The 9,600-nt window shown below is 46.5% G+C and overlaps 1 protein-coding gene across 2 annotated transcripts; it reads right to left on the bottom strand.

The window, feature by feature from the left end:
• On the bottom strand, positions 1–9,600 carry DCTN4 (dynactin subunit 4; the record flags this gene model as incomplete). Of its 2 annotated transcripts, XM_079542613.1 has the most annotated exons (14): positions 1–214; positions 933–1,030; positions 1,408–1,515; positions 1,918–1,972; positions 2,386–2,459; positions 3,140–3,249; positions 4,270–4,382; positions 4,549–4,622; positions 5,526–5,546; positions 6,151–6,258; positions 6,970–7,013; positions 7,905–8,083; positions 8,389–8,459; positions 9,466–9,600. In XM_079542613.1, 14 exons carry the CDS (start codon positions 9,598–9,600, stop codon positions 1–3), a joined length of 1,404 nt encoding a protein of 467 aa, XP_079398739.1. The 2 variants fall into 2 exon arrangements, with proteins under 2 accessions (XP_079398739.1, XP_079398740.1); XM_079542614.1 differs by lacking the exon at positions 5,526–5,546.

Below are 9,600 nucleotides of genomic sequence, written 5' to 3'. Positions count from 1 at the left end.
TTAGGGGAGCACTGGACCGAGGCTGAGCTCAACGTGGTGGGTAAGCCAGATGACCTCTGAGACCTGATCGCATTCCTCACTGGGCCGGATTGGAGCAGCGAGGTTTTTAAACTCGTGCTTCATCTTAAAGCTCACGGTCACGTCGCCCTCCTCTTTCTGCGGGGTAACCTTGATGAAAACTCCTACCTTGTTGGCTTTTCTGAAGGCAATAACGCTGCAAAACAGAAAACAAAAGAACTGGGTCAGCTGAGTTCTCCATCTATTGTTCTGAGAGATTTATTCTGACACGAAGTAAGAGGGATGCTCAGTTTACAGCCCACGGCCTGAACATGCCTCACTAGAACAATTGCTCTGGTTGGCGGCTGCTGCTCTTTTCCCAGGGGACTCACAGCCCCTCCTGCCTCAAGATCAGAATGCACTACCCTCCTCTAAGCTGGCAGCTGCTGGCAGAACAGAACATGCCTGCTTTGGCCATGAAAGTTATGTACCTAGTTAGTTATGCAACAGAGAAAGGCCGTAATATATGGTTCAAGCTGCTCTGTAAGAGGCTATACGGTGTATTTCAATGCTAAAGCTGGAGGCACCTCTGTTGTACACACTACTGTGTGGTTCCCATCACTTCTTTGAACCCTCTGCTTGCAAAGGAAAGGATTACAAGAGTATTGAAGGGAGAATCAGTACCAACACCTATAACTCAACTGCTCTAACACCATAATTGTTTTGAAGGGATGAAATGTCTTCTGAACAGTCCAAACCACAAACAGAAGAGAAAGATTTGCACTGCTCCTCTCTGATCACAAAGCTAAACAAATTAACAATTGAAAACAAAGAAAGAAAAAAACACCCTGAACAGAGAGAGTACAGAGCAAACCACTCGGTTAAAGTGCCAAGCATTTCAGGGACAGGGTCCCTACAGGACAGACAGCACTCACTCAGGGTCATCCTGGAAGTCCTGAGGCTCTGCCAGCTCATCATATTCTGCTGCAGCATCTTTGCCAGCCAGAATAAGCTCCTTGGGAGGAACTACCACCTGAAACAAAACACCAACAGAAACCTTTCAGTACTGACCACCATCTACACCACAAACAGGACAAAGTAATTCTCTTTGAGGGAATTAAGCTCTCCTACAGCTTAATAGAATGATTTACCCTTGGCTTCTCCCTCCTCTGGCAGTCTCTATTTACAACTCTTATCTGTGAAGTCACATATTTCTCCCTTGGGCTCTGGATCTCAATGATCAGACAGAATTTTAAAATACATTAAGAGCTGATGTTTACATTGATGGTGGTAATTTAAACCTCCCAGGAAGAAAAGGAAACACAGTATGGCCTAAAGGTCCACATGAGGAAAGATAAATGGGAGCAGAAAGCCTTGGAAGACACCTGGCTTGCACAGCAGGTACAATACCTTGGCACTGCTGTTAACGTTGTCAGGGTCTCCTTCTTCACACTCCAGCAGCGTGACATGTGTGATATTTTCCACTGGATTGGTCAGAGTCAGAAGAACTTGGCTTTCCTGGAAAGATTCAAGAATTGCAAGTCAAGAAGTCATCATGCTAAAAGTCATCATTACTGTCAGTACCCCCCACTGTGTGACTGATTGACACCTTCAAAAATCACACTGCTTACTCAAAGGATGGACAGCAAACAGCCCCATTCCTTCACAATGCTGGCAACATCATGCAGCTCTCCACACCATTTATTCTTCAGACACCAGCATGTACTTGTTATGCCAGACATCAGACTGCACTGTAATCTACTCACACGGTGTGACAAGTGCAGGCACTCTTATTCTGACCGCTCCCTTAAGCCCTGCACTCTCTCTAAACAAAGCTAGCAGATCCCTCAGGAAACCATCCCACATCCACACCTCTCAGTTATATCTTACCCTAAAGTGTTTCTGCAAGAAAGCACTGACCTTCATGTAGCGCAGGTTGGGAATAGACATGATTCTCACTTCAGGGACGTAGTTACTAAAAGAACAACAGAGCAAATGAATGGGATAAACTGCATTGCTGCCTGTAACCTGCTGAAGTAAGTATTCACAGGCATCTGGCTGGCATGTTCAATGATACTAGAGCTTAGCTTACATCAAGCAAATAAATGAAGAGCCTGTTTGCTATCTAAGGCTAAACCTACAACTCCTGCTACTACATGGGGCTGAACAGCATGCACTGCCTTTTTCAGACTGCTGAGGTCCTCAGCAAGCTTCCAATACACGAGGGAGCAAACTTACTACAAATTACTCAAATACAGAAATTAACTGATTATGTCATTTTAACAGATTACACAATTACACACAAGGTCAAAGCTCAAAAGAAATTAAAATATAAAGCTCTAAGTACTGGTAGGCAGCTGCTGGCCCCACCCTCCACATCTTACTTACACAGCAACCATCTGGATCTTGAATTTGATGGATGTTGGGTTGAATTCTGGTTTGCTGAGGTTATGTTCACATTTCTAGACACAAAGATATTTTTGTTAGCAACAACAGATAGCGTGTGCTCACAAACAGATGAGCCAGAGCTGCAGGCACAGGGCCACCTAACCACAGCACTACCAACCTGTAGCACAGTACACATAAAGCTATCTTGGGGTGCATGTAGCCACAATGGTGGCAAGTTACTGATACTTTGTATCAGTATCTTATCAGTTCTAGAGGTGCAATTTCAGAAATACAACTTGGAACCAAGCTTAAAAATACTGCAGCATTGACTGCAGCAGAAAGAAGGCACAAATAACTGGAATCCAAGGCTGACCTCCTCGTGGGCTACTCTTTAAATACAGGCACTGCCTGACACAAATGATTTCCTAGAAAACATTCTGAAACTGGATTTAATTCTTGCCCGTCTTCACTTTCCAGCTCCCTGCTTTTCTTCTCTTTCTGTGTGGCAGGACACACAGACTCTTCTGCAAGTCCATATTTGTGTCTCTACAAGCCTTTCAGTAACGTGAAGGGGCAGCTGTGCTGTCATCACACCAGAGATGCAACAGCCTCCCTCATCTCCTCATGCTGCTTCCAGTATTCAACCACCAGAAGCATTTGAGCAGTTTCTCTTAAAAAAGAAATGCAGAGCTCATTTCCCATAGCCCAAGTCCTGTGAGCCTAGAAGAAGTGCTGTTCTGCAGTCATTACTCACCCGACAGCGCAGTGAACGTTTGATCAGGAGGTGCTTGTGACGTGGGTAGAGCTGGGAAGCACAGATTGGCTGGAAGTCAGGCTGCAGCAAGCGCTGATGCAGTGTTGTCACTGGGTGACACAAAGAAGACCAAATTTACAACTTATCTACGCACTGAAACTCAAGCCAGACTGCACATACGCACTGGCCTAACAGCATGTGTACAAAGGGCAAGTCAGCTTTCATAGCTTTGTTACTGCCACAGCTGGGTGCTGCTTGAGTAGGAGACAAAGTCTGCAGCAAGGAGTTTGCGTAATTCAGACTCACACAAAGAATTAGTGACTGCAGTTAGGAACTTCAGCAGCCAAACTCCCCGCGGTGTTCTTCCATAAAAAAGGCTCCTCACCACTGTCTAACAGGCAGCCAGCCACCTGGCAGCCTTTCCCTCAATGCAGAAGTTGTCTTCTTCACCAGCATCCTATTTTCTCAACACTGACAGAGCCTCATGAGGAAAGGAGACCATCCATGCCTTCCCAAAAATCTTTTATGAGTTATTTAATATGTGTGAACTTTGTGGGCCTGCAGAACTGAGGACATCTGTCCTGCTTAGAACCACCTCAGCAGAAAGTTCAGAATGCTTCCTGTTCCTGCTGTTTTATCCTATTCACTCCTACATTTCTTGGACTAATCTACAATATGTGCTGATTGAATCAGGAGTCAGCTATCTCACAAGCATACGTAAGCTGTTCCAACCTGATGTCAAAATAATGCACAACTGTTACTTAACAGGTCAGATAAGGTGCCAACTCCCCAGCAGCACAACTACTTCCTTATTATCTGCTATCATTTGAAAAAGGATGTCAGGTCTTTCCTTCACTCCAACGTCACATGCAGAAAAGTTACAATCAGTGAAAAAAATGAAACAGTAGCAAAGAAGCCCGTTGGTTTTGGGCCCGAGCTTTCCTTATTTTATTTATGTATTTATTTTTGCTGAGCTGCAATCAAAAGCACCATTAGAAAATCACAAATTTCACACCATTTCAACCCCAGCATGCTAAAACCTTAAACCACTAGGAACCCATTGACACGTTTTCAAACACCATCCGTGTTATGAAATGAATGGCAAAAGGGACACAATATTAAGGTATTACCTTCAGTCAGATTGATTGGTCTCGTGTAGTAATCCTCGGGAAGGGGTTCTACTTCTTCCACTGCATCAGCTGGTTCAATCTTGATCTCCTTTTGATCCTCTCCTTCCTTCAGACTGAAGCAAAAAGCCAGGAAACTTAGTCATAAAACACAGCACAAATGCTCTGACAGACAGCAAGGATAGCACTGCGTTATGCCACAGAAGGCAGAGGTGCTAGGAGTGCAAGACAACAGTGCACATGGAGATGGAAATGTACTTGTTTCTATTAGGTGACACTCACGAGAGTCCAGCAAGAGCGCTGATGGGAGCACCGGGCCTCTGGCGCTGAAGTCTGGTTCCAAGGCCGTATTTGTCCTACAGGAACAAAAAGGCATCATCAGCCTGAGGTCTGCTTCCTCCCAGGGCAACAAGACCTACTGCAAACTCATATTTGAGCTGCATGATAAGCATAGGGAAACAAGCAAATTAAAGCAAAAAGGGAAAGGTATTCGAGGCCTCTCAAGATATTTTTTTTCCCCTGCTCAAACCGTGAGTGAAGAGAAAACAATGGGAAGAGACGAATGTTTGTGGATACTGCTTATGACACTTGTTGTTGTTTTTAAACCATCAGCCTACAGTACTAACGTATTCTCCCTTAACTGCTTGTCAGTCATGCAGAATGAGAGCTCAACTGCAGAAGAACTAGGCAGACGTGGCTCTGTGTCCATGTGAAATGCTCCCTACAGATGCTGGAAGGCTCCATTTCCTATGAGCTCTGTTACCTAACGGTCTGTCTCTCTCACCAGGCACAACCTCTCAGCAGGAACAGCTGAGCTACTCCTCTGCTTTCTGCAGCTGAACTGCACACATGATGTTTGGAAGCAGAGATCTTCCTTCTGGGCTCAACTGAAAATTTATTTCTTACCAAATGAGAAATCTGAGCATCAGCCTTATCCTGGTGGTTCCCCAAGAATCAGAAGACTGAGATTAGTACCATTTCCCTCAGGCATGTAGATGGACACCTCTTGGCTGAGATCTGTGAAGCACTGCCTTTCAAGTACAAGTTACTTACCCAAAGACAAAGCCCTGTTTCCAAACTAACAAAAACCCATGTTTTTTTAAACATGTTACCCTCTAACTAATTAGCCTTTGGGTGCTTTTGCTCTATACACATTCAAGTCAGAGGCCCTGAGGAAAGGTGAAGAGCAGAATATGTTACTGCCCTTCAGTTGGTACCGTGAGAGCTTTAACACCAGCAGAAATGGTGAAAAGACTTACCACTACATGTATAGTGTGTTGCTGTGGACAGCCCCCAAAATAGCAGCAGGTAGCAACGGAGACAAAAAAATGCAGCCATAAGACACAAGCAAGGGCACAGAGCAGGCACAGTTAATTGAGAAGTAGCAAGCATATGCAGTCATCCAGCTGAACAAAGTAAGCGTTTACCTGACAGTTACAATGAACAAGTAATTCAGGCCACAATCAAGTCTTAACTTAATTAATTTCAGTTGAGACTTCATGCAGCGAAGTGCAGGACAATCCTGATTTGGTACTGAGCAGCAGTATGCAACTTTCCTTAGAAGGCTGCACATCATAACCACAGCTGCAGTGCACTTCACTGCTGGATACGTACTCCTTTGCCTGGCAAGTACAAACCCTTCTGACACTATCAGAGAGGATTACTACAGAAAAATGCAGTACAGTACAAATTAAAGGGTGCAAAACTACTCATCCCTAAAGAAATCCTAGCGCATGTTCCTCATGTTATTCCCGATTAAAAAAAGAAGAGAAAGCAGAAAGAGAAAGTAGCCCTATCATGCTACCCTTCTACCCAACCATTTTCCAAGCTGAGGCTGCTGTGCCTCACTCTGCCTGCTCTGAGAGCACAGGGCTCCCAGCTCACCGAGAAGGCCAGAGGCATGTAGTTTCGGCGCCGCACCAACTTCTTCCGGTCCCGCTCGATCTTCTCTTTCTGAGCCAACTGCTGGTAGTACTCAACCAGCTTGTTAATCTGGAGTTAAGAAGAGGAACAGATACCAGTGAAAGAAGAACAAACATCACACCAGCTGCAATATTTCAGTGTGAACAAGCTGGGGTTCCTGCTAATTGTTTCATTCCGTTCCTAGTTCCAGTATATCACAGGATATACATCAAGGACGCTGCTGTGCCTTAACATTCATTTATGCACATCATGGGTGACAAACTGATGTTCCTCTGGGAATGAGGCCTGCCAGAAAACAGCATCCTGTTCTGATTTTCCAGTTAGTAACTGTCCCCGTTTAGATTCATCCTTTAGTTTTTCCAAAGCATGCTTTCAAACTTATGAAGAGTTTTAAAGGTAGACCAGTAAGGCAAAATTTGATGTGCTCTGTCGAAGGTTAAGAACACCTCTCATTAGATAGCATTAGATAGTTAAGAACACCTCTTCCTCAGACACACAGAGACAGCATGCTCATTAGTGCAATTTTAACAGTGCCACTTGTTACTACGTTTGCAGTGGAAATCCTCCCAAACAAGCAATTTCATACTGTGACATCCATGGATAAGCCTCTAAGAGGCTCTCCTTCCACTGAATTCAGTCAAGGCAGAGATTATGAACTGGACATGGCACCAGAAGAATTGTACAGGTGCAAAAAAACAAGACCGAGATGGCCTGGCACCTCTAACAGCTCTTTTTAGCTGATGCCATCTCAGCCTAAGGGTGGCCTTCCCCTTCACTCACCCTCTGTGTGTGAGGATTCTCTGGTTCCTGCCAGCCACCACTAGCTGCAAGAGAATAAAACAAAGTCCTGAGGAGATTTCCAGACTCCACACAGAAATCACACCTTACACCCACCTGTCTCAGTCCTAGCTTTGAAATATGGCTTTCCCTATATTCACTACTCTCACCATCACAGTTCCTCAAGTTTGTACCTGCATAAATATATACCTCTATGAGCTTTTCATGGGCAGGTTTGGGTTGATGTGACTTGTCCAGCTTTCACACTGCGTTTTTAAACAACTTCTGCTTGAGGAATACAGAACAGCACCCAGGATGACTATGGCAGTATGCACAGCAGTTTATAACTACATGTTCTTATTAACAGCTGCCCATGTCTCTGCACCTTCACCTCTAGGTCTTCACTCACGAACACTAGGAGTCAAAGAGAACCTGCCTGCTCTACTCAGCCTCGTTCCTGGAGCCTGATACATATTTTCTGCGTGTCTTATGGACTGAGAAATAGACAAAAGCTTTGTTCCATTTCTGCCATGAAGAGAAAAAACAGGGGCACACACTGACTAATACCTCTGAAATAAGCCTAAGCAAACAGAAATAACAGGAAATGAGCTAGATTGCTGTGCTGTCAGACTGAGCAACTTAAAAGACTGAAGCAAGCTCTCAGCCGGGGGAGAGAGCACACCTACTGACAAAGAACCACATCTGACAGCTTTCTGACAGGTCAGGTAACACAAGCATGGAAGTGGGTCAGATGTTACACTAACTCAGCTCTTCAGATGAGATTTCACCAAAAAAGCATTTTCTTGTTAATTTCCCAACTGCAACTCAAAATCTAGACAAACCTTATACTTATACAGCCATCGACCAGGCTGGTTGTATTCTACCTTCACTAGACATGGACGACTGCTATTTGCCTTGTATTTTTGCACATCACTTACCAACAGACTTGTCTGCCATGCCCACATCCCGGGAAGTCCAGCGGCAAAACCCACAGGCCAAATAATATGCTTTCTTCATGGTGGTTTTGGCTGGGTCATCGGGGAGCGGAGCAGGAATGCTAGTGGCCCGAGTGGAAAGGGTGTGCATGCAGCAGGGGCAGTCAAAACAGTTAGCACACCTGGAGAGAGAAAGGCCTTAGAATCATGGAAACATTAAGGCTGAGAAAGCCCTCCAAGATCATCCAGTCCAATCGTCAGCCCATCACAGTGCTCCTATCTCTGTCCACAGGCACAGGAACACACACTCAATGGGCAAATTAAGATTAAATCAACATCATGGGAAAACGATTTTTCCCCAAGACAAACCAAAAGGTAACGAGTGAAGTAACTTTTGAAGGGGGCTTCAGGTACGTGTGGTTGGGTGCTCACAACATAAGGACACAGCTGCTCTGAATGGTGGCCCTTGATGACAAATGAACCTTACCGATTCTTTTTCAGCTTGGCCTCAGCTGATGGCATGTTTTCCAGGCAGCTGGGGCAGTAATGGGAATCCACCTGAGGGACAACACAGACATGTCACTGTTCTGCCATGCTGCAGCACACAGACTGCAGCTAGAAACTGCTGTGCTATTCATGAGGCTTTGCCTGCGGACAGGTGGGTGAAGCCAGAGAGGACAGTAGGTGTTCTTTCAGTATCTGAAACCTCAGGCTGTCTCAGCCAAAAACTGATGTTTAATAACATTGGAAGGTTTCTTAAGGCATTTAAAGCACTCTGCCTGGTACACGGCAAAGGCACAGCGGGGACTGGATGACTGCAGATCCCACAGTGTCACTTCTGAGCCCGGACAACAGGCTGCAATGCACTATTTGCCATTCCCATCTACATTTACTCTGCCTTGTACCTACAGCAGGCACAAAGCCACACGTTTCAGGAAATGTTTTGCTGCCACAAACTGACGTTGTCAATTAGCACAACGGTAACAGGAAGGAGACCCTGCCCAAATTAGGAAACATCCACAGCTAGGAACGGCCAGGCCTGAGGCCTCCCGGCTGCAGCGCGATGTGGAGGCAGGTGGTGACACATCTATTTTCTGCTCCCGGGAGGTTTTACGGCTTGCAGACACGCCTCTTTAAGGAACCTAATGCCTTTCGTAACGCTTCTTTAGCCTCTGATGCTTCCTTAATTCACGGTATAACCGGGCAACTGATTCAGGGAGCCCGAGCGGCCGCCCGGGCCCGGGACAAGGCCTCACCGCCCCGAAGGAGCTCAGCCCTCTACACGCGGTTCCGCCCCTGCCCCGTGCGATCTCGCCAATCAAAACCCAAGCTCCGCAGATGGACAGGATCACTGAGCCAATCCACCGCGAGGCACCGCCCCCTCTGTCATGGACAGCCAATCGCATCGCTAAGTCCGGGCACCGCTGTGCCCACCCCCGGCCAGAGCCGCGAGCCAATGACGAGGCGAGTCGCGAATAAACGACAAACAAGGCAGCCAGTAGGCGCGCGCGGAGGGCAGCGCCCCGTTCCGTATGCCGGCGCGGCGTGGCCGGGCGGCCGTTACCTCGTGCGAGACGCACTCCAGGGAGCGGAGCTCGCTGCAGTAGCGGCAGAAGTAGAGCTGCGACAGCGGAGCCCGCATCTCCTTCTCGCCGCGCACCAGGTACAGCACCCGCTCCGACTGCAGCAGCGACGCCAT

The sequence above is a fragment of the Tetrao urogallus genome (genome assembly GCF_951394365.1).
Source record: "Tetrao urogallus genome assembly, chromosome: 14".
NCBI classification, from domain to species: domain Eukaryota; kingdom Metazoa; phylum Chordata; class Aves; order Galliformes; family Phasianidae; genus Tetrao; species Tetrao urogallus.
Note: the sequence above shows the minus strand (reverse complement) of the source record. Positions and strands in the feature narration are given on the sequence as shown.